Source organism: Notothenia coriiceps, unplaced genomic scaffold (assembly GCF_000735185.1).
Source record: "Notothenia coriiceps isolate Sejong01 unplaced genomic scaffold, NC01 NC01_scaffold00017851, whole genome shotgun sequence".
NCBI classification, from domain to species: domain Eukaryota; kingdom Metazoa; phylum Chordata; class Actinopteri; order Perciformes; family Nototheniidae; genus Notothenia; species Notothenia coriiceps.
The window spans coordinates 63,550-87,172 of NW_011350552.1; the positions used below are offsets into that span (position 1 = coordinate 63,550).

Below are 23,623 nucleotides of genomic sequence, written 5' to 3' on the forward strand. Positions count from 1 at the left end.
AAACTACACACGACAGGGAAGGGTAAACCCCAAAAACTAAAAGGGCCCCTTTTAAACTATACAGAGATTAAATTCATCCATGATGGAGTCAATAAATGGAAATTCTATAAACTTAAACTAGTACATTTTCAAGAAATAACTCAGAAATTCACAAGTTAAATTCTGTGTAAAAAAGTAGTATTTTGGCAGTAGAACAGCTTTGAAAGGTTGGGCAACTCTTACAATGTCCCTTAACTACGTCATACAGGAGCCATTTCATGCAAGTCGACAAAAATGAGTACATTTTCATCTAGCTGTTAAGACCTGAATGATATCTTCAAACTAACAAGGGATTATGTTCTTTCACCTTTTTCTGCTAAGACGGTGATCCTCAAGAAGCACGTCAACAAGAACTCAGTGGTCTACATGGAGCCCTCCAAGGAGAACAAGTTTCAGAATGTGAAGAACGACTGCGGAATCATCCACTTCTCTCCAGAAATGAGCTCCACCTGTGGGGACAAGATGACCATCCCCAGGGCCAAGCTGAGCAACGACTGGCGCTAAAAGACAAAGAAACACCTCTGAAACTCTGCAGATCAGAGCTGCCCGACACCTCCCACTCTCTCTTACTGCTGTTTCCATGGTGATGAGTGCAACAGTGCACACACACCTTGGGTGCCGCCGCCGCCGCCGCCTTGTCTTTCCACCCTTTTGTCTGTGAAACTGAGGACGCTCTACAAGAGACAAAGCAAGTGACCTATGCTTCTTTTCAATTTGTGTCCATATTCTTCTGTGTTTGGATCGTTGTGGTGGAGTGGGATGCTGGGAGGTGGATGGACGGATGGACATATGATGGACATATAAAGGACACAGCCACTCCGGGCTTTAAAACAGAGAGGCAGCCAGAGGCTCCTCCCTCACAATCAGACTTTGACTGTGAACATTGTAATACTAATGCTTATTATTGCCTCCTTAGAAACTGAAACTCTGAGGCAATAAGAGGAGCATTAAAAAGCTTTAGGAGAGGGGCTTGGGCTGTAGTTAAAAGGAAGGTTTTCGAGGATGATGCCCCCCCCAGCAGTGCTTCATGGATGTAATAATTTTCCTCAGCAGGGAGGCCAAAGGAACTGATAATCCAGTTGGATCAAATTGGGTTCAGCAGCCAAATCATAAAGTCAACAGGCTTTATATAGACCCACAGATCCAAACCCCCTGCTTTACAATGTGTGGTTTCCATCTTAGTTTTTGTATATTTCTACAGTATTTGTACTAGTTTTAGTGTTGTTCTTGGCCACCTCTCGTTTTTATTATGGGTGTCTCGGCGGGGCCAGATTGAAACATTTCGAAGATGCCAGTCTAAACATTCCTGTGATCAATGTCAGGAGGGACACGCTTCCAAAATAATAGCCTTTGTTTCTACCTTCGTATGACCCGAGTCATTCCATTCATAAAGCTACAAACCACAGTTCTCAGAAAGGGAATTTGTGAACTCCTTCTGCAAAACGTGTCTGCAATACGGTAGCAAGTCGCCTTCACCTTTCCACTTTGTCTCATCCAGAAGGACTCAGTCGTACTTCGTCATTATTAAAATTGCAAAGTGTAATGATGTTCATCCAGGAAGAATGTCATTTTATTGAGTGAATAGCGGTGCCAGACGCTTCATCTGGACCTATGAGGAATGTCTTTGATATCATGCCTCGCTTCATAACCTCCTTCACAGCTGTGTGGAGCTTCTGCTCACACCGAATGTTAGTGATGATTCATTTTAAAGCCTTAATTCTATAGCCTTAATGCATATCTCATTTAATTTAATTACTGTATAAACCCATATCCAGGAACTTAAAAACGGTAATATATTCACCCATTATTAAGATGAGCAGATATTGTTGTACAGCGTCACAGGTGATTCCCATCATCTTCAAATACAAGTGAATTATGTGATGTGGAAGAGTGTAAGCGGAGCTCTCTAGTAACGCTACCCAAGGGTACACATTACAGAGCGTTTTAAAGAGACGTAGCACTTTCTTTGGAGCCAGTGTTTCTTTTCTTTTTTTAGAAAGCTCCCTGCTGGATTCTTGTAGGGATAAAATTCCTAATCAGGGATTTGATAGGCATATTAAGCCCTCGGAGATGTTAAACCACTCAAGTGAACACGCTGTTGCAGCTACTGGCTCTGTACCAATGTGATCAGAACGGGGAGAGGATAGAAACTGAGAAGCATTACGAAAACAAACCTGGGTTTCATAGGAAAAGGTTTTGGATCAGAGTTCTCAATCCTTTGCCAATTTCTCAATACAAAGACCTTTCTGATGCCAATTTATATTGAAGTGTTTTAGTAACTCGGTAGATTTGTGTCTGTTTGAATCATGACCATGTGCTTTAAAAAGAAGAGGTGACTGTAAAAGCTTACGCAATTCTTTGTTCTTCTATGTGTAAAAAAAAAAAAAAAAGTAGTTTAAATTAGTAGGACAGAAGAGTACCTTATTTATTTTTTCACATAGCTTTATTTATTAATACTAAACTATAGTTTGAGATTGTCTTTTTTTTTTTGGAAAATGAACTTTTGGTAGCCAAAGCTGCTGTACATTGTAGACTATTTACCATTTCTATCTGCTATATTCTATACAACCTTATTTATTTCACTGTTGCAAAACCTGTAAATATGTTTCCTAGATGAACTGTAACATTTACACTTATTTCGAAAAATAAAAGTGTGAACCAAAGTGTCCCGTGCAAATGACATTTAGAGGAACGATGCCAGTGCAGTGTTGTCATTCAAGATGGTATCTGTTAGTGGTTCTTAACCTCACTCACATTCACATCTGGTGCTCGAGTTCTGTCCCAAATGGCTTTAAATCTGATCGTTCTCTCCTGCTCTCTTATCTCAGTGGCATTTGCAGATGTGTTTAGTCGCGGTAGGTTGTTTCTGAGGGGGGTCCTTTGAGATTTTAATGCAAGCGAAAAAGCAAGTAGCCCTCTCATCTATCCAATGAGCTAATAAAAGCCCGGAAAAGACATTCAGGCCTGGAAACCTGTATAATCCTCCGCAGACTGTGCTGTTGTTTTGACTTGTCCGTCTAAGCTTGCTCATAAACTTCAAGGTGAGGAAGCTTCTCCGGAAGGATCAATAAAGTAAATATTAGGGTCAGTTTCCCAGGCCTTGAATATGTCAAATATGCAACACAAAGCCTTCAAACTCCACTAAAAACTCCCCAAACATGCCCGACGTGTCTCAACTGAGCAATAACTGAGTTCATAGCAACAACAAGGTTAAGCATTAGCTTATGAGGTATTACTCAGTATGCAGGTAGTCAATAATGAGGCTGCATTTTGTTGTACTCAGATGTGTAATTAAAATAGACACAATATCAGCTCTGTGGGAAAAGGTCATTTATTCCTACTATTCAAATTGTTGCTGATTAGAAAAAGTGAAATTGTTCCCTTCATGGCACAATTTTCAGTAGAAATCCATCTTTCAACTTCTAGAATTCTATTAAGGCAATAGAGTCAAGACTCTATCTGAGAACATCTACAAAACACTGGAAAGTTAACGATTTTGAATTACCATTCAACATGGTAAACATGGTGTCTTTGGGGCTCGCGCTTTCTAAGAAGGAAAGCTACAAGTCCATCATGAAACAAGTTCTGTAGGTCCTGATGCAAAGTCTCTGGGAGTCTGAAGCACAGCAGGTCAGGGAGCTTGAGTCTTGGTTTTCAGAGAAGGATCTTGTAGTAGTCGTCTTTGTAGCTGTACAAGACCACCACAGCCAGCCTGAAACAGGACAACATCCGTCAGTTATTGATTCAAAAGGATATTAAAACAACACAAATGGGACATCAAAAAATAAGGACAATGAAATTCAACCGGGTAGGTTTCCACATATTAGGTTTCCACGTATTAGATTCCTAGATGAAGAGATCAGTCAGTTTAAATAAACACAGGATTCAACTCTGCTATGTCCAGGGTAAAAGTACCAATTACTGTTATTTCCATTAGTTGGCGCTGTCATTGTTAGCTCAAGCATGGCTGTGCCTGTGAACACCTTATATGGCTGAAGATGTGTAAAAACAGCACTGGAGATACAGATCGTACATGCCAGCAGTGGTTTTAGCTAGAACTAAATCTCAGTGAGCCCTTGGGATAAGTTTACTTTATGATCTTGCGGCTGCCAGGTGACTGGATGAGCCTTTCAGCCCACTCATCTGGCCTTGGTTGCCTGTGCCCCACATTCATTGAAAACAACAAACAAGCCGATGAATATATCCATTGTTGCCTCTATGACGTGTATTTATCACCAGAGTCTTTTCCCCCACTAAATGGCAAATCAAACACACAGCAGGGACAGGAAATGAAAACCAACTGCTCTGGAGAGGCGGACGGCAAGGCAGAAAGAGAAGCTCTTTTTTTTTTTTGTTAGCATCTCATTCATGAAAGAGAAAATCCTCTGAATCCCTCACAGGGTTGCTCTCTATGGGCATTCACCAGCGTCACAAGGAACTCAAACACTGGGGATTTAGCCTGGGCTTTGAAAAAAAACATCGTTCTGCTGGGAAGCTGGGGAACATTAAGCGCTACATCCACAACCGCAGCAATTGGTGAAGTTAACCGCCCCCCTCCCCCTTGTGCTCAAATCTCTCTGTCAATCAACCTGGGTGTTAAGAGACACACCTCAGAAGACCAAACAAGGCAAATCCTTCTCCAGATTCCACCTCAGGAAACGGGCTCAGCAGAGGATTTGATATTCTGCAAGGCAGTAGTTATCCGTATTACAGTTCCCTTTGAAGGACTGTCACTGTTACACCTGGAGTGTGTGGGCTTGCTCCCAGCTTTGGGGGCGGGGCGGGGGATTGGATTCTTATCCTTTCTCAAATATAGAAACCTAAATCTTGAACATTTCCATTTAAATGAAAATGTCTGTTAAGTCTCTTTCTATCATGGAATGAGGCAACACAATTGTGAGGAGCCTATTGCCCACAAATGAAACCCCTTGCGTTGGCCGTATTAAGAACTACGTAACTGGCAACATTTCCAAGAAAAAACAAAGCAACCATTCCAGGAAACTGAGATCCCCAAAACATCTCTGCAACTTTGAGAATGTTACATTAAAATAGTTTTCTTATTACAACACATTGTCCTGCCTTATTTATTTCTTCAAGTATTTCTGGTTGTGTCAGTCCAGCACTTTGGCCCTATTTGAAATATCTCAACACCAATTAGAGTGATTCCCTACCTACCACTAGCGCCAGCAGCGGGCTAACATTTAGTTTTTAAGTCAAATGTCTCAACAACTTTTGTATAGATTCTCATTAAATCTGTTATACACATCAGCAGGGCCTAGACGACAATGATAAAAACTTCGGGGAACGTTTCCTTTTCCTTCACCGCAAATAATGATGTAAAAGTTTCACTTATCCGGTGAATTATCTCAGCATCTACTAGTTGGATCAGCACAATCTTCTGTACATACTCATGGTCAATAAAGAATGAATATATTTGACTTTCTTTACAATGTAGGTGATATAGCAAGCTATGTCTGGGAACAACAATAGATAGGAACTATTAAGATCTGCAACAAGTTGGTTTTTCTTTGCTGATAACAACACAAAAAACTAACTTTTTGGTCATTTTGAAATGGTGGATCTCATCGCAGATGGACTTCAGGTAGCGCTGCTTGGGTAGACGAGACAGCAGAGTCTTCACGCTGCTGTTGAACTGCTCTTCGCTATCAAACTGGAAAGAAAGAAAGTAGAGAGCATGTGTGAATGCAAGAAATTAGCAAGCAGTGAAGGCAAGAAGTGTGACAAGAAATGCAGAGGCCGAATTCAGTGCATCAAACAAAGCCTGGTCGAGGTTAGTTTACTATGTCAACACTGTTCAGAGTATCCAACACAACAGCTCACAAGGTGTCAGTTCCCTTTATGTTTGTTAAGAGAAAAGTAAACTGCATTTTAGAGGAATAAATGGGCTTTTTCTTCTGCAGCCTTGGAGTATATTTGTTCAAGTCAAGTGTAGCTGCAGTGGGTTTATAGATTTCCTCTGCTTTGTGTGTGACTCGGGGTCATTTGCCGTATTTAAAGCAGGCCTTTCCTGCACGCCTGGCTATACCCACTGTGTATTGTCACCCGTTTTATATACTAAAGTGTTTTCTTTGACACATGTGCTTGCGAAGCGGGCCAACTGTATAGGTGGCCCATTCATTTCTGCAGTGGAGGCTTTTGCTTATATAGAGGGGTGGTGTAAAGTGCGTTCTTCAGACGTCTTCATGTTACTTAGCACAATATAATTTAAGACTTTTAAAAACCTCTGCTCTTAGGAACCAGGGTTTCTTTATGAGTGCCGCTTTGGTCAGGAGTTTGGAATGTGAATTGTAACACCTCTTAAGTATGCATTTTCTTAACTGTATGTGTCTGTACCATATGTGAGCCTTGTTAAAGGAATGAACGTCTTTGGCAGAGTTCCCTGGCTGTGGAAAAAGGCCGGGGTGTTCCCTCAGTCCACTCCTCATCGGGCCTGTTAGGAAGGAGACGGGATCCCCACTTCCTGTCTGCGATCTTGACCTCTATTGGCTGTTCTTTCCACCCTCCCTCCCTCCCTCCCTCCCTTCCACCCTTAAGGATGTAGCCTTTTATTAACTCTGCAAAAGGGTCTTGATAAAGCCAAGTATGGAACCTACCTCCAGAGACAGGAAGTTCACCAGCGTTTCCTTGTTCAGGTCCACCTGTGGGACGAAAACAAGCAAAACACAATGGAGCCTTATCTCGTGTTGCAACAGTTCCAGAAATGTTTTTATAATACAGCTAAAAATATCAGCCAATAGCTTGTGCAATTCTTTATAGATAATCCACACCACTTGGGTAAATGTACCCATAATTCCACTTACACAATGCTCTGGCAAGGCCTAAAAAGTACTCGATGTCCCGTTTACAGGAAGAGTCTAATAGCCTCCTGGGATAATCATTGGAAAACGAGTACTTCTGTTTGATAGACAAGCAGGCTACTGACCACAGTGAAGATTTATAGGCCTGTGTAACTCTCTGCTTATGGGAATCAAGGTGATTATGTTTCAATAACTTGTATTTACTGCTGATGAAATCCAGACCCCAATATGGAAGACAAATGAATTGTGTGTAGCTACATTGGTAAAAAGAAAAACAAGCACGTTATGATTTACTTTGAGAATATCAGGCCATACATCTTCAATGCAACCACAAATAAACACAATATGGCAGCCATTTACATCCCCTGAAATGACACGGTGACTGTTTAGTGTTCATTGTTCTGTAGCGACTGGAATGGATTCACAGCCATGTCAACCTCCAGCACGAGGCAAATCACTATAAAAGGGCTGCTCCCAGGGATGTTTGCGATTTTAGCTATCAAAAAGCCCTTTTCGCCGCTCTGTGATTCCACACATGGATTCTAGAGATAAGGGTGGGAGAGCAGAAAAAGGGGGAGCCGGGATAAACGAAGAAATGACTTACTGCCAGAACCTCGATGTCATTGGTTTTGTTCTGTAAATTGCTCGCGAGATTTTGTAATCTGGTTTGGATCTGAAAGAGAGAGTTAGAAAGGAACAAAATAAGAGAAAGAACAAATTGAAAAGGATGAAAGTAAATAGTGGTGGTTCCCATGATCAAAAGAAACCAGGAGGAAAAAGAATACTACTTTTTTTAAATAAGAAAAGTGGGTTGGTTTTCTGTTACAGTTATCGTATTCTTATTGACAAACAATGTGATGTCTTTGTTTATTTCTCTTGCAATGCTTGCTGTTATTATTCCCCATTTGTGAAGCTGTAGAGAAATGACTGGATGAGTGGGTGCGGACATAAACTCGAGTGGTTTAAATGTCAAATATTTGTGAACATTTTTATTGGTAACTAAATCAGAAATCTGGCTCACCAAATCATCGATTTCAGAATGGAAAATAAGGGATCAGAAAAGATGGAAAGAGAAGCGTATGTGTCTGTGCGTGTGTGCGTGTGCGTGTGTGTGTGTGTGTGTGTGTGTCACAAACCTGAGTCTCATAGCGTCGTCTAATATTAGAAGAGACTTTGTCCGGGCTGATGACGTTCACATTCATGTTCATGGGGCCGCTGCTCCCATGCTGTTCTGAGGAGCCTGCAGACAGAAAAAGGACCATTTCCACATTTCATCCAATCAGAAGGCTTTGGTTAAAAACACCTTAAACTCAAATGTACACATTCCAATGACATGACGGTGAAAACTGCCTCGCTAAAGTCTTTCAATTTAATTAAATCCGTTTGTATGCTACCTGTCTGCATGCCAGAAGTTGGTGTGAAATGTAACACTTCTTCTCTTTTTGCACTTATCGTACGTCACTGGGTAACAAATCAGTTACATTCCAGAAGTGTAAATTCAGTAGGATCAGTGCTACTTTACAGTCATACTTTTCCAAGTAGACAGTATAAAAACAGAGGTGTGAATGCTGCAGTAAGGCTATAAGGCTACACATTTTAATTTGTATATATAGAGGCGTTCTGTAAAAACTAAGGGGTGATCAGACCTGTGGTGTTGAGCAGCGATCCTTTAGGGTTCTGAGACATGCTTTCAGACATTTCTCTGCAAGGGGCACAAGGACAACATTATATAAGAACAAACCGCCTTACATCATGCAGACGTCTGAGCAGCGCATTAAACCAAAATGTCTTTACCTGATGTTTCTGTCCTCAAAGAATTTGGTCCGACATTTCTGAATGATGTGGTCCACCAAGTCCGACTCAGGGATCCGTTTCTCAGACTGCCTGTCTTTCTCAAAGGACTTGACCTGGAGACAGACAAATACTTTAGCATGTGCTGCTGTTCAGAACCACTCTATAATTCTCTCTTAAACAAACAGTCGGCTTTTTTTTTTAAATGTAATGTATTCCCGCACAATGCTTTGCTGCACTGTTGGTCTGGTTTACCTTCACATAGTTTCCCTCCTTGTCAGAGACCAGGGCCATGCAGCTGATGCCGGCCAGCCTGCAGTGCTCCATCAACGTCTCCTGAGACTAAACACAAGAGGACCAATGGTCAATTACTCGCACACAGACAATATAGGTGGTGATTTAAGGTTTCATATTATGCTCATTTCCAGGTTCATACTTGTACTTTGAATTTGCATTTGAACATGTTAGATGCTCAGAACACACATTCGTTTTTCCTAAACTGTCTGACTGAATGTACCTGTAATTACCCTCAGGCTTAAATGCTCAGTTTTTAGAGCCTGTCTCTTTAAGAGTACCTCCTGAAAAAGCTGCTCTGATTGGTAAGGGGTTTCTGGGTGTTCTGCATCTGCACCTACGATCTGCACCCCTCACTGAAGGCAGGGATTGACTGTAATGACGTGTAGCCGCACTTATGATTGTACCTATAAATTGTACAACCTAATATGACGTGAAGGACCTGTTCAAAGCCAGTCTCCAAATACAGGCTGTGCGTTTATCTCTTACGAATTAGCCTTTTAATACTACTGTACTTGCTTTGTAATAACAATAAAACAAAAACTCAATCCTGGAATATGCTGCCTTCAATGCCTGCAATCCCTAGAACTAGGAGCACATTAAAAAAAAGAATGGATAGAGAATATTAATTTCACAACATACTGAATATGTGTACCATTCACTTTAACATGTCCTGTTTGGTGGTAATGTTGCTGCTTGAGGATCTAACCTGGAGGGACACAGTTTGGGCTGAGTTAAGAGGGAGCTGTTAACTTAACCATCTGGTCTTAATTGTTATTAACCATACCAGTTTGAGAGAGTTTTCTTCCATTAATTACTAAAAGAATCATGAGTCAAGTTTGTCATTTAAAACCATTTTGAAATCTGGGCTCATTTTGGGGGGAACCCTGGTTCAGAACCTTCTTCTACAGCAGCAAACACTCAGTGTAGGTAGAGTTTTGGTTGAAAGAGTGTGCACTGTGTCGGGAGTCACGACCAATATCAATGTGTGTTCAGGTAATGTGTTCAACCATGACACTCTGTACGTTTGTATGTATTAGCCCAATTGATTACGCCAACTCGCAGCCCGAGAGTTTCATTTGGCTGCTCCACTAGACGAGCCAGTGGTAGTGCAGAACAACCCCTTCTGTGTTAACAAGCGTGTGTGTGTGTCATGTTTGCCTCGTCATCCTGTATGCACTAACACTTCCTCTTTTCTTATAACTTTCACGTTGACAGAACAAATTAAGTCAAAGTTAAGCCATTGCTCAGGGGGCCGGTGGGCAGCTCCAGGGCCATATGTCTAATCTGACCGCATGTGGAAAGGAGTTTGCCATATTTGGCAATTAAAAGCTAAAAAGAGTGGAACTGTCTCCTGAGGATGAATTAAAGCTGCAGATTCAGGGCCTTTTAAGAGGCCAGCATGGGACAGGTGTTAACAAAAGTCTAGTGAGAGGGGAGGGATGGATGAAGGGGTCCGAACAAGGTGTTCTCACCATCTCACCACTCAGTCAGTGCGCAGCCTGCATACTTAATCTACAAATACAAACAGTGTTGACACTTTGAACCTAATGCCGCTCTTTTTCAGCCAAACTGCCCGTAAGGACTTGTTAGGGGAAATGAAGGTGGCCAATAACTTTTGTCCTGTGCCAGTACATAAAGACAATGAAGACTGTTAAAAGCAAAGCACTTATCCACTGCAGAAGTGGAAACTGACATGTGGGCACTCCAATTTGCGATGGAGGGCGTTTACACAAACACACAAACACAAGGCTTGGATCAGTTTGTCACATAAACATGAAGAATGTGACAGAGGCATGGCATCAGGATTTCTGGACCGGGAAATAAATAACTTCACTTTGAGGGGACTTATCTCATCTCGGCTGTTTCCCCTAACATGAGCTTATCATAAAAGTTTATTGGAAGCTTGTCTAACAGATGCCTGAGTCGATTATTGCAGAAATGACTTGTATTGTCCCAACATGGCCTCTTTCAAGTGAAACCACAAAGTGCAGCTCATTCTCTAAGATGTTTACTATTTATGATGCTGTCACGATAAACTCTGCTGCTGACAGATGAGGGGTCTTTCCCCCTCAAGAACAGAAGTCGCCCCCTGTAGGAGGGTGGAAGTTACTACAGGACAAAAAGGAAATACATTTTACACCAATGTTCCTTTCTGTTCAGGGGTCTACAAAAGACGGAAAGTGGTCGAGTTTTGAAAGAAAAAAGGGGCTCAGTTATATAATAACTGCGAACGGATATAAATCCTCCTGATTAAACGACTACAGTGCTTCTCTAGCCATGTTCTCTCTGCAGACGGTTTCCTTTTGCAGGTCCGGAAGCACATAAATTCAACACCGTTCTGAGAGATCAATGACACAATGCATTTGGGTGAAGAACACAGAATGTAAACAAATAACTTTTTTACTAGAAAACAGTTTATTTATTCTCTCACCTGTGAGACGTCGTAGGCGATGTCTGCAGAGACACCAGTGCTCCACAGCTTCTGGACAACATTGATGGCTCTGGACATGGAAGAGTGTCCCACTGGGACCACCAGCGCATCACAGGAGCTGACTGAGGGCTGATGGAATGCAAAAACAGAGAATGTAAAGAACAGAAAGATATTGAATAATGCAGTATCTTATTGTCTTCAGATCTACCCACAGTTTTCTTAGGCACATCATTTCACATTTGAAATAAAAATAGAGAACACGATAATGACAATAGTCATAGCGATCATAGTTATTAACATGTTTGTAAAAGTGGCTGTGTGGCGGCCGACTGCTATAATAAGGCATACTTAAATATGTAGCTGTCTGCTGCGCCTTCATTACAATAATTAGGAATGATCCCAGTGGGTGTGTGTGTGTGTGTGTGTCTCACCGGCTCCTCCATGTTGGCTATAGCTGCACAGACTTTGTCCAGGGCCACGCTGGCCCCCACTGCAGAAGGCACCGGCACCGTGGAAGCTGGCCCACGAAACTCCAGGATCTAGCAGCACAGAGAACAACAGACAGAACATAGACTGCATCATATGGATTTAATTGAATTCAGACCGAAGAGGTATGAAGAAAAATGGAAGACACATTTTTCAAGTATTGGCTGCAGATTTTTGTCATGAAAGTCACTAGTGCGGCACGGATAAACGCCAGTAAAACCCACCAGGTGGTCGTAGCGTCCTCCAGCTGCCAATATGTCCGGCACAGTTCGCTTGCGCTTCCTGATGAAAGCCACAAACTGGAAGATGATCCCACAGTGATGCTGCACCTTGTATACCAAGCCTAAGTTAACCACCACCTATAGAGAAGATACACATGTTTTAAAAGGAAAGAGAACATACACTTTAACCTCCATTCACCTAGAATGTGTGTGTTAACACCCCACACACACAGACACTCAAATCCAGCACCAGACACTTTTTTTACGCTGCTATGGACAGTCTTGCACTAATGTACATTTTTAAAGATATTGAAGTGACTGTTATTTTTGTATATATTGATTGTTGTGCTTTTATATAGGTCTTAAAGGTGGGGTAGGTCATTTTGGAGAAACCAGCTCGAGTGCGCTAGAATTTGAAAATACACAGCCGGAACAAATCTGCCACTTCCTTACAGAGCCCCTCCTCCAACACACACGAACGCGCACATGACCAATGAGGGCACGAGATAAGTTTGTGCACAGATGGAAGGCTGACAGGCAGGTAGGCCATCCAGTTATTTTAGCCAGGCCGGCTAAAATGATTGGTCGTGCTTTTTACAGTACTGCTTCCACAGATGACATTTTGTAATTTTTATACGAATTTGCATACATATTTTTATATATATATTAGTTTTTGTATTCGGGATTGTGGAAAACGATATTTCGATCTCTCTGTCTGTACACATAAATTTAAAGATTGACAATAAAGTTGACTTTGACTTTGAATCCAAATCACCGGCAGTTTGACTCCCAGTTTCCTCAGCAGCACCGTGAGCTCCTCCAGGTCCTTGAGGCCCTGCTTGGCCAGCTGGGTGACGGCGGTCTTCTGTTTGGTGAGTGATGTCAGCAGTGGAGCCAGATCCTGCAGATTCCCCTTCTGCACTATGTACTTGTACAGCGTCTGCAACTGGAGGGATGTCTGAGTTTAGAACAAGTGAGCTGCTGCTGATTATTTTTACAGCAGGTCCTCGTCCATCCCAGGTCTGACACTTACGCTGTTGGTCGGCAGGGAGAAGTTACAGAACTTTGCCTCCACCTCACGTTTGGTCAGCTTTTCACTCTGGGGAAGACACAGAAACAAAAGGAATGCATTAACACTATTATATATGCTCATGCTAGCGTTTAGGCAACAGTCACGCACTGTGAATAACATCTGTGATGCACGTGTGACCTTCACTGACCATGGCTTCACACAGTATGGAGGAGGCCTGGCTCAGCTTGCCCTCAGGGACTCCGCTGTGGAGCAGGATGGCATTCAACAAGCTGGTGTGGTTCAGGTAGATGTTGTAGTTCCTCTCCTGCGGGTGCCACACACACACACACACACACACACACACACACACACACACACACATTATTGTAGTTGAGTTTTGACAGCACCCATCAAACTAGATGTTTTGCCTTAATGGTCTGTTTTCTAATATTTCTGTGTTTCTGAACCACGTCTGTGTCTGCATATAATGTTCGNTTAGTGTTCAGGGTTTCCTGAGGTAGCAGGATATTAAGGCGGCTGCTGATTGCAGCCTCACACTATGTGTGTGTTTGCGTGTGCTGATGCAAATAGTTGGGTAATTAGTGTTTGCGTGCAAGCGCGGACATGCGTGTTTTGTGTGTGTGTGTGTATGTGTATGTGTGTGTGTGTGTGTGTGTGTGTATGTGTATGTGTGCACGTGTGTGTGTGTGTGTGTGTGTGTGTGTGTGTGTGTGTGTGTGTGTGTGTGTGCGTGTGTGAGTGTGTGTGTGTGTGCGTGTGCGTGTGTGTGTGTGGCGCTCACACGAAGGTCGTAGGGCAGTGTGACCAGCATTCCACTGTGATCCATGAAGCAGGCCAGCTCGCTGCCATCATACAGCTTCCTGTTCCTGGGGAGGAGAAGCGGTGTCTGGAGGCGCACCGCACCTGAGGAGGAACATCATGTATTACTGCAACATCTGCATAAGATAACACAACCCTCGGCCGAAAAAGAGATGATGCGTGTGAGTAAAAACAAATAAGGACAGCTGGACATCATCAGCAAAAAAAAAACACTAGCACCTGCACATAATCTGCTCTTCCCCACGGTGCACTTATTGTTTTGCTGCCACTCTCTGGAGCAGATGTTGGGGTTCAGAAGAACGTGCTCACAATGGGTCAGGAGTCCAAGTGGTTGGCAGTGGAGAGTCAACAGAGGCTCACACGCACACTCATCAAACAACCATAGTGTACTCACCATGCTTCTTGAAGATCCTGGTGATTGTTTCATAAACATGCTGCTGCAATTTGGCACTATTGAAGCTGAAGCTGCCCTGGAGGGAGAGCAAACAAACAGCCTCTGTTAGGGATCAGGAGACATGGAGTAAGCACTACCAGGCCTTCTGCTGGCCGCCATACAGGCCAGATGAAAGGAAGCACTGGTGAGTGAGTGTAGCCATTCAGATGTCTGGAGTGACATCTTCAGGTGGTGAGGGGTAACTTCAAGAGTACATAAAGTGGCTTTTCATATGGTGTTCTGTTTTGAAATGGTACAAATATCTGGAACAAACTCTCAGAAAACTGCAGGTCACTCCAAGTCTCACTTCTTTTAAATTAAGGATGAAGACTTTTCTGCACACTGCTTCATTTTATTAAATAAAATAACTATTCATAACTGACACTGCACTGTACCTTTTATTCTTGTATTTTCTTTATTTACTTGACCTATCCTGTTTTAGTTTGCTTTATTTGTATTTATCTTGGCTTTTTATTGAAAAAAATGTCACTGTAATTTTATTATGCGTTTCTGTTGCACAACGTTTTAACGCTCTTAATGTTTTTGGTAAAAGAAATTGAAATTGCCTCGTGTGGAAATGTACTATAAATAAACTTGCCTTGCCTTCACACTTACATTCACCATATATCCAAAATACATATGCCTTCTATAGAAATATAAATAAAAGTACTTACTATGCATCTACGTTTTTAATTCCCTAAATACCACACATCATATATCCTTCTTAAAATAAATACGTGACACCAGTCAAAATATACTAGAACCACACCTTGTGCAGGTCTATGTCGTAGGTGTAATCCATGACCGGGGAGGTGTTCTGGGCGAACAGCTGGCCCACCATGGTGCGGTAGGATTTGCCGTTGATATTAGCCATGGTATGCTGCAGCACCTCGTGCAGCTCCGACTCCTCCATCTGTGGGGGGGGCAGCAGCTCGCTCTTCAGCAGCTCCTGGGCGGTGGGCCGCAGGGCCGGGTCGTGGTTCATCAGCCACTCTATCACTTTCCTCTGAAAGGAGTCACAGCCAGCAGCCCTGATTGTTAGACTGAGAACTCAGAGAAAAAGGCTTCATATCAAAATGCTACAGCGTCCTACCTGTGTTCCTTGCTCATATTCAGTAAAGTCCTCAGGAAAGATCATGAGCTCCTGCATCGTAGAAAGAAAAGAGTTGAGGTCAGTCACAGGCAAGTTATAAATTCCCACGCAGCCAAAATAATTGACATGGGCTGCAGTGGAACAGTCTTTTTTTGCTTAGGAAGTATCAAAGTGGCGGTCATAACAGCTGTATGAATGATCTCATTACTTAGGAAATGTGCTTCAATGCTTCCATTCTTTTCTCCTTTAGCATAGAGTAGACTGGCATGTCTTTTACCTTGGACAACCAAGAGAAAGTTCTTTGCAACAATTCCATGCGGCAGCCCCACATACATAGCATCTGCCTTACATTATTCAGTTGCCTCGTGCAAGTCAAGTTAGATACTGTTGTGTATGTTTTTATAAAGTCCTTATGAAGTAAGGAAAGACAGACAATGTCATTTTTTTCACTTTACGACTCCAGCAAAAATCGCTATCAGTCCTGAACATGAACGTACCGCACGCAGCTGGCTCAGGACAGAGATGCGCTCGGACCCTGTTGTCATTGGACGGTAGGACATCTCAAACAGGATAATGCCCAGGCTGAAAAGATCAACTTTCTGAGGACAAATAGAAAGGATAAATATCAGACACCTAAAAGTCTTGTGCTACAGGAGCGCAGCAAACTATGCAACTAAGATGGAGAGACAGTGGTCACATGGAGACAACTGCAAAAGCTCAAATAACGTCTATATTTCAATACAAATCTTACTTGGTTGTAGGTGGCTTTGGTGTTTCCTTGAACCTCCGGACTGACGTAGAGCGCAGTACCAACCATGCCTGTCATGTTACCTGTAGAATAGTGATGCAATGTGTCAGGGAAGAACATGAATATCAATCAAAATAGCATTAAATCATGGGAAGTTTTTCAAACTCTCTGCACCTGTTGGATCTGGTTTGGGCATCACTGCTGAGCCGCTCTCCTCCACTTCAAATTTGCCTGCAGCCTGAAACAGTAAAGCAGTATGCATGTCATATTGATGCGTAATCTAGTGTTATGAGCTATTAACCTAGGCGATTAAACATAGTGACACTGTTTTACATAACTCCACAGAGCGGCCTGTCTGTAGAGTGAAGCTGTTAGGCTAATACACACCACATTAGCAGGGTGGTCCGTAGCCAGGCCAAAGTCCCCAATCTTCACGTGGTCCTGTGAGTCGAGGAAGATGTTGACAGGCTTCAAGTCCCTGTGAATCATGCCCTAATGGAGAGGATTCATGAAAAGATCTGCTCAGTCATGCGTAATTAAAAACATGGCTTCCTTATTACTGCTATTACCATACAAAATGCAACTTGGATATAAAAGTGTGATACTAGCAAGTTACGGGACACTTGCAAATGGTCTAATTATTTTTTAAACCATGCTTAGAACTTAAACACATACACACACAGATAAAACACCTGCTCGTGGATGTAAGCAATCCCATCCAGTATTTCCCTGAAGAGTCTCGCTAAACGATTCTGGTCCTGGTGCAGGCCTTGATCTATTGTGTCCCTTAAAGTGCTTTTTTGACAGTATTCCATCTGGTGGAAAACAGAAAACCGGCATTAGATAGGAGGCAGTGACCTCTAGTGGTAGAGAATGGAGTATGATGGTGAAGCTTACTTGTATGTATAAGTGATGAGCTATGATGAGGGGTTGGTCTGAGTCTGTGGTGTCCCCTGCGTCTGTTACAGGCCTTCTGATTGGCTCAACCTGCAAGAGGAGTCTGTTAGTTGCACTATGGACAAATACTAATGAATAATAGATAAAGTGTAAATATTCAAACCTGTGACATATCTTCTGTGTTTTCATCTCCATTGTCAAAGATTATGTCGCTACTTGAATCACTGTCTGAAGGTCTAAAAGAAAAAATGTGAAGTGTTGAGAGTTTGTGCAGTAGAAAGTATTGCTTCACGTTATCCCTAAAAAAAACACTTACAAAAAAGAGGCACCAAAAACATCTTCTTCTTCATCCTCATCATCCTCTTCATCACTTGACTGGTCCCTGCTACATTTGGCGCTGGAGGACCTCTCGATGGAGGTGGACCACTCCACGGAGCTGGACAGGGCCGGGAGGGGCGCAGCGTCCTCCACGTTGTCGGCGAGGCCCAGCTCGTTGATGGGCTTCGGGGACTCTTTGCGCTTGGGGGGCTTCTCGTTGGAGCTCCAAGGCTCGGAGCTGTCGGTGTTGCTCAGCATGCCTCCCGAGGGGGTCTCGTGCCGCTCGATCCACGCATTGTAGTAGCGCACGATATTCTCATGGTTAAGGCGTGAAAGAAGCGTCACCTCGCCTTTGATTCGTCTGAACTGTTTACTGGCCGGGTTGACCAGGATGCGCTTCACAGCGTAGTAGCAACCGTCGAGGTTATTCTGAACCTGGAGTTGCAGGAGAGGGAAAGTGGAAGGGAAAAAGTGAGATCAACAGACAGTTTACTCGCCAGTGTAACATCATCCAAAAAAGCTTTAGGGCCTACCTTAATTACAGCACCTACCTTAATTACAGCACCAAACGCCCCCTTTCCAAGAAGCTGGAGTTCCTCAAACTCATTGAAGTAGCGGGAAAACTGCCTCTGCACCCCGGTGCTGAACGGAGCGTGGAGGATGTGGTTCTGCGGGGTGACTGATGATGGGAAGTCCACAACAGGATCTGAGATGACGGAAGAAGAAAAAACATGACAACGATTAGATAGTCGTGATGGAGAGAGCTTATGACATCATAACTATAGGGGTGGGATCAGCTGCATATCATTAACACACTATACAATGATTGTGCAGAAAATAGACACACCTGTAAAATGCAATGTAAAACATTCCATTAACAGTTATACTATTATTAAGTATTAATGTAAATATATGCTGCGAGGAAAGGAAATACCTTTATATTGATAGGAAAATAAGGAATTTAAAGATGCTTTTTGTGGCGCGAATGTTTTACTAAGATCTGACAAAAAGGTTCAAGTTGTCTCTGATTTGTTTGTAATTGTTTGACTCTACATTATATGTTGCTCTGGTAGAATATTTTGCTTTAATTGAGCTAAATTTACCTAAATGTTTCTTATATTTTATCCAACTCATGTACAAATAGTGTATGGGCGTGTATATCACCTTCTGGGCTGTCAACCCGGTGCTGTGGCAGGTTTTTGGGCGAAGGAGGCTTGAGGAAGGAGTGTTCTAAAAGCTGCTGAGTTGTCCAGCGATCAGCATCATTCAGGCACACACACCTGTGACAAAAACACATACAGTATTATAGACGCTTTAACTAAAATGTCTATTTTTACGAATCCACATTGTGCTTTGCTGTCAACATAAAGCAGTAGAGCCATATTAACAAGAAGGAAAAGGTCTAAACATTGTAAATGAAACATAATGTTATGAATGTAAAACAACTTAAATTTGAAAACATTATTTAAACAGCCAGCAAAGAGGAAGACGGACATCTATAAACATCATGGCCCAAAGGATGATTTAGCATATTAACAACAAATCCAGATGCTTCACAATACTGCCATACATTTTCCAAGGCCCACTCCTCAGTTCTGAATGTGTTCCACTTTTCCAGGCAGTCACTGTTTTCCCTTTGTGTGTGTACGGCATGAAAATCTACCCGAAGAGACACAAAACTTTGCTGGCAACTATTTCAGTAATCAGTTAACTTGCTGCATTCCTGGTCAAATATCTGACCTGAACCAAATTAAATAATTCGGGGCTTTGGACTAATTGTTGAACAAAACAATCTAAAATATCATAATGGCCATTTTCTCACAGATTGCTGTTGTTTCATAGATCAAACAAACTATTGCATAAAATAATCATTAGTTGAAGGTCTATTTCATTGAATGTAAGGTTTGCTTCTGTCAGTCGGTTGTCAGGAAAACAAACAAATCTTTCATTTAAAACAAATCTCTGGAAAATGGTCAGGACTATTCAAAAGCATTTAGTACACAGAGTACATGACTTATAGCAAATTGTCTTAAATACTATTATACTCCTTTAAGAAGCTGGTAATGTATCCATCAATACATACTTATGGAAGAAATCCTGGAAGTCAGCAGGCAGGCTGGCTGGCACTGTCACTGGATACTCCTGCACCTCCTTCCCCTGACTCAGACCCAGCAGCATCAGCCCCAAGTTCCACACGTCCCCTTTTTTGCCCGTTTTCGTTGGCATCGACGTATCCTCCGAGAATCGCACGTGGGCTTGCTCGAAAATGTCTTCTTTGCAGATATCGGCGAATCTCTTGGATAAGCTGTAATCGGTCAGTCGTACGTTTCCCTCGGAGTCCACCAGCACACTGGAGGCCCCCAGCTGTTTGTGGACCACGGAGTTGGAGTGAAGGTAGTCCAGGGCAGCCAGAAGCTGGGCCGTGTAGTGGCACAGTTTGTCCAGAGGGACCGGGGTTTGTGTGACAAGGCTTTGGGTCAAGTTGACGCCAGCCACATGCTCCACCAGCAGGTTAACCACGAGGCAGTCCTCCTTCTCAGTGGAGCTCAGCGCCATGTAGCGCACCAAGTTTGGATGATCCAGCCGCAGGAGGGAGTTGAACTCGTTTTCGGCCCCATGGATCTACACAGTAATTCAGAAGCATGGTTTAGTACTTCAAACCACCAATCAGAATCAGAATACCTTTATTAGTCCCACAGAGGGGACATTTACATTGTTACAGCAGAAAAGAGCCAAAGACAGTTTAATGTTACCTAAGAAGCTTGCATAAAAAAGTATTAAAGATTAAAAAAGTATAATAAAAAAAGTTCTGAGGATCTAGCAGCCAGGCATATATTGCACAGTTATTACCGGCATATATATATATATATATTGCACAAAGAAAGATTACTTAAGGACTATTTTCCAGGTTTTCCTGATCTTAAAAACAGTTGAATACATTATTGAACCACTAAATAATAATAATAATAATAAGCTTATTTATTATAATAATAATAATAATAATAATAATAATGGTTTATTTATTATAGCACCTTTCACAGAAATAAAATTTCACAAAGTGCTTCACAGTTAACAACAAAAGTTCAAATTAAGACCACGGAGACATGAATACAATAACCACATGAGGCAGACATTTTTAAGGTCAACCTTAAAAACATAACACAGACCACGTGGAGTCCAAAACTAAACTCTTAATGATAACATCTGCTTTTATTTTACTTGCCTGCTTTTTGCAGTTATCAATCCTTCCTTTCTCCAGACTGGTGAGAAACGTGCCCATCTTCTTGTTCCATTGAAGCGACCACTCGTAGATCACAGTAAAGTCTCCAGAGTTTTCCTCAAATCCATAATAAACGTTACGCCGGAGCCTCTCGCTCACACCTGTCACAATCAGAAACACACAATAGCACACACACAATAACACTCATGCCAACGGTTAACAGGTGGATTAAGCAACTTTGGACTGAAGTAGCTGCATCCTCTCAGACAAATCTCACCTAAGCTTTTCCCTCTGTGGACAACAAGATCTCCAAAGGCGCTGCTGGAGAAGTGAAGAAGCTCTTGGGAGCGAGGGATGTCGTCATTAACTGTGTCACGTCTGGGTAAACGGATACACAAGTCAGCCTTATTTCAATGTTTCTTTAAAACGAGAAGCATCAGCTGGATTGCTGTGTACCTGTGGCGTGTACCGGAGGTAGTCCGGCGGCGGTTATTGGTGGCTCTCTTGCCTTCCATCAGTTCAGGAGGAAATCCGCTGGGGCTGGGTGGGCTCTTCCCTAACAGGGGGGAGTGAGAAGGGACTGGCTGATCCAGACTCTCAAGACGCTCCTGTGAATATTAACGCCATTAACAAAAAGCCAATCACAACACCAGTTTTGCTTAATTTATGTTTCTGCAGGGGATATGAGATAAGTTTTTCTATAAACACCTGTTTGGCAATCTCCTTTCTTCTCTTTTCTTCTCGTTTCTCATCCTCTCTTTTTTGGATAACAGCCATGATCTCTTTTTCCTAAAAGAACAAGAAAAATCTCAGTCAACATCCTGTTCGACTGAAACTTCCGTCGGTTGTCTTGGTTTTTTCATACAGGGTGCATAGTTTGTAGGGCTGCAACGATTAGTAGAATGACGGAACCACAACTATCTGGATAATTCATAAACCCTTAAAGTACATTTTCATGCAAAAATCCATCTTCAAACCTATGCCAAAGTTAGAGGTCTTTAAGCAAAGGAGATCCAATAGGGTGTCAAGCAGAAGTATTTTGTACTGCATTTTCATATGTAGTCAGATCAGATACACTCTTACATCATGAATTTCTGCTTCTTATTCATGGATTAGCTCTACTTTAGTTTCACTGTATAGCTCCCACAAGATAAAGTTTGTGATCTTTTGTGAGTGGGCCAACCAAATCACTTTAATTTTAAGTGCAAGACGATGTTATATTATAACACAAGGCACAGCATGAAGGGTTTTATCTATACTCCTAACCATTTCCTCCTCCTGTTTGCGCCGTTGGTCCATCTTCTGCTGCTTCTCCTGATCTCGTATCTCCTGCTGTCTCTGCAGGTTCTTCAGCATCTCCTCATGGAAGGAGCTTGACGGAGGCTTGTTGTGCTCGCTCAGAAAGCCCTGGATGTAGTCTGCCAGTTCGTAAATCATCACCTGGTGGACAGGTAGGTAGGGGTAAAGGTGGTTGTTGTATATACTTGTATCTAGGATTGCAAAATTCCGGGAATTTTCAAAGATGGAAACTTTCCATGGGAATAAACTGGGAATTTTCAAAATTGAAGGTTGGCTCTTCATAGGGAACTTAAATATAGTTGGGGAAAGTATATTTAGCATAAATCTTGGACAAAACAAACAGATGCCATTCAAAGTAAACTTGAATATCCATGCAATAGCACACGCTTACTGCATGCTATTGAGACCACTGCTGGTTGGCATCGGGCAAACCTAAGCTCTCGAGCTGACACAGAGGCCTCCTCCACAAAGGCGGACATGACCACTGAAGAGGAAGACTTCAGATTGGGATGGTTGAATGAGGCCCAGGAAGAGCCCATTGCTGAAGGGTTAGCAAAAATGCAGAGGGTTGCTGAAGGAAAATGGCATGTTACATAGGGAGCTTTTTGAGGGAGAAGGGCTCTTCATTTAACATTTTTAATGGGACTTTGTGGGATTTTGATGGGGGTGGCATTTTGGGGTGGGGGGATGAGTAATTTTATACCAATTCCTACGTTCATTCTTCATGAAAACAATAATTGTTCAATAAAAAAAAAAAATGCTGTTCTACTTACAAAATTAAAAAAAAAAAATAAAAATCTGTTGAAAGTCATGTTTTGTTTAATTTTGCATCGAATATTTCCAAAAATGTACCAGAAATTCCCGCCCTTGCAACCCTACTTTGAATCCGGTCAGTGTGTGTGTGTGTGTGTGTGTGTGTTGTGGTGTGTGTTTGTGTTGTGTGTGTGTGTGTGTGTGGTGTGTGTGTGGTGTGTGTGTGTGTGTGGTGTGTGTGTGGTTGTGTGTGCCATCCTTACCTCCCCACATCGCGATGGGGCGCACAGCTTGTGAGTTCGCCTCTGGCAATTCAGGAGGTTCTCGTTTGACCAGACGCTTTGCATTAGGCAGCTACAGTTCTGGAGGGCCTGTTGTGCCACCAGACATCAGTTAGTAAGAACGAACACTGAGAAGGACATGAACAAGTCCACACTGAGCTTTGTTCTGATTGAGACATTTCGCTGGAAGTTAAAAAGTCACAGTTTTTAATATGTAATTAACAACATATCCTTTAACTAATTACGAACATTATGAAGGTTATTTCTTAAAGACTAATGATTTAGAAGAACATAGAGCTTTATGTCTCCAGCATGTGACCACAATAATAAGTTTCGCAATTGCAAATGATACATGCCTGAGGACAGGAAACATTAAAACAGCATTGTGAGACTTGTTTGTCCAGTTTGTGTGTTGAATACCATAGGTTGATACCCTGCAGTGGCAATGGCAAAATGACGCAAAGGGAGACATGGCAAATTCAGGGTCGTACTCACGCATCGGGTTATGGGTGGGCATTTGAACCTGCAAGTCCACAGTTCACGTAGCAGTCTGTCCATTATTCAGCCGTTTGGGGGGCCGCAGGCAGAGATGCAGCCTGAGGGGGGGTGGCCTTCTAACCTGAGGAAATACAGTGAAGGAAATCCT

General features: G+C 42.4%; 2 protein-coding genes across 4 annotated transcripts in view; one reads left to right on the forward strand and one right to left on the reverse strand.

Moving 5' to 3' along the window:
- Positions 1 to 2,448, forward strand: part of crim1 (cysteine rich transmembrane BMP regulator 1 (chordin-like)) — a 31,708-nt gene extending 29,260 nt beyond the window's left edge. For all 3 annotated transcript variants that reach the window (XM_010777113.1, XM_010777114.1, XM_010777115.1), the window contains one exon: positions 361 to 2,448. In XM_010777113.1, coding sequence (XP_010775415.1) covers positions 361 to 543 — 183 coding nt within the window. In that variant the 3' untranslated portion in view covers positions 544 to 2,448. The remainder of the gene's footprint in view (positions 1 to 360) is intronic.
- Positions 2,414 to 23,623, reverse strand: part of eif2ak4 (eukaryotic translation initiation factor 2 alpha kinase 4) — a 25,569-nt gene continuing 4,359 nt past the window's right edge. The window contains exons 4-37 of the mRNA XM_010777121.1: positions 21,911 to 22,084; positions 21,353 to 21,433; positions 21,101 to 21,252; positions 20,922 to 21,022; positions 20,648 to 20,805; positions 19,508 to 20,046; positions 18,589 to 18,704; positions 17,976 to 18,130; positions 17,423 to 17,859; positions 17,270 to 17,342; positions 17,107 to 17,196; positions 16,902 to 17,024; positions 16,597 to 16,701; positions 16,384 to 16,447; positions 16,213 to 16,292; positions 15,959 to 16,060; positions 15,462 to 15,512; positions 15,138 to 15,374; positions 14,330 to 14,405; positions 13,832 to 14,019; positions 13,304 to 13,510; positions 13,117 to 13,182; positions 12,859 to 13,029; positions 12,087 to 12,221; positions 11,808 to 11,915; positions 11,377 to 11,505; positions 8,904 to 8,990; positions 8,652 to 8,764; positions 8,504 to 8,559; positions 7,994 to 8,097; positions 7,462 to 7,530; positions 6,654 to 6,698; positions 5,595 to 5,710; positions 2,414 to 3,751 (exon numbers count right to left, since the gene is read on the reverse strand). Of these exons, the coding sequence (XP_010775423.1) occupies positions 3,694 to 3,751; positions 5,595 to 5,710; positions 6,654 to 6,698; positions 7,462 to 7,530; positions 7,994 to 8,097; positions 8,504 to 8,559; positions 8,652 to 8,764; positions 8,904 to 8,990; positions 11,377 to 11,505; positions 11,808 to 11,915; positions 12,087 to 12,221; positions 12,859 to 13,029; positions 13,117 to 13,182; positions 13,304 to 13,510; positions 13,832 to 14,019; positions 14,330 to 14,405; positions 15,138 to 15,374; positions 15,462 to 15,512; positions 15,959 to 16,060; positions 16,213 to 16,292; positions 16,384 to 16,447; positions 16,597 to 16,701; positions 16,902 to 17,024; positions 17,107 to 17,196; positions 17,270 to 17,342; positions 17,423 to 17,859; positions 17,976 to 18,130; positions 18,589 to 18,704; positions 19,508 to 20,046; positions 20,648 to 20,805; positions 20,922 to 21,022; positions 21,101 to 21,252; positions 21,353 to 21,433; positions 21,911 to 22,084 (4,566 nt within the window). The 3' untranslated portion in view covers positions 2,414 to 3,693. The remainder of the gene's footprint in view (positions 3,752 to 5,594; positions 5,711 to 6,653; positions 6,699 to 7,461; positions 7,531 to 7,993; positions 8,098 to 8,503; positions 8,560 to 8,651; positions 8,765 to 8,903; positions 8,991 to 11,376; positions 11,506 to 11,807; positions 11,916 to 12,086; positions 12,222 to 12,858; positions 13,030 to 13,116; positions 13,183 to 13,303; positions 13,511 to 13,831; positions 14,020 to 14,329; positions 14,406 to 15,137; positions 15,375 to 15,461; positions 15,513 to 15,958; positions 16,061 to 16,212; positions 16,293 to 16,383; positions 16,448 to 16,596; positions 16,702 to 16,901; positions 17,025 to 17,106; positions 17,197 to 17,269; positions 17,343 to 17,422; positions 17,860 to 17,975; positions 18,131 to 18,588; positions 18,705 to 19,507; positions 20,047 to 20,647; positions 20,806 to 20,921; positions 21,023 to 21,100; positions 21,253 to 21,352; positions 21,434 to 21,910; positions 22,085 to 23,623) is intronic.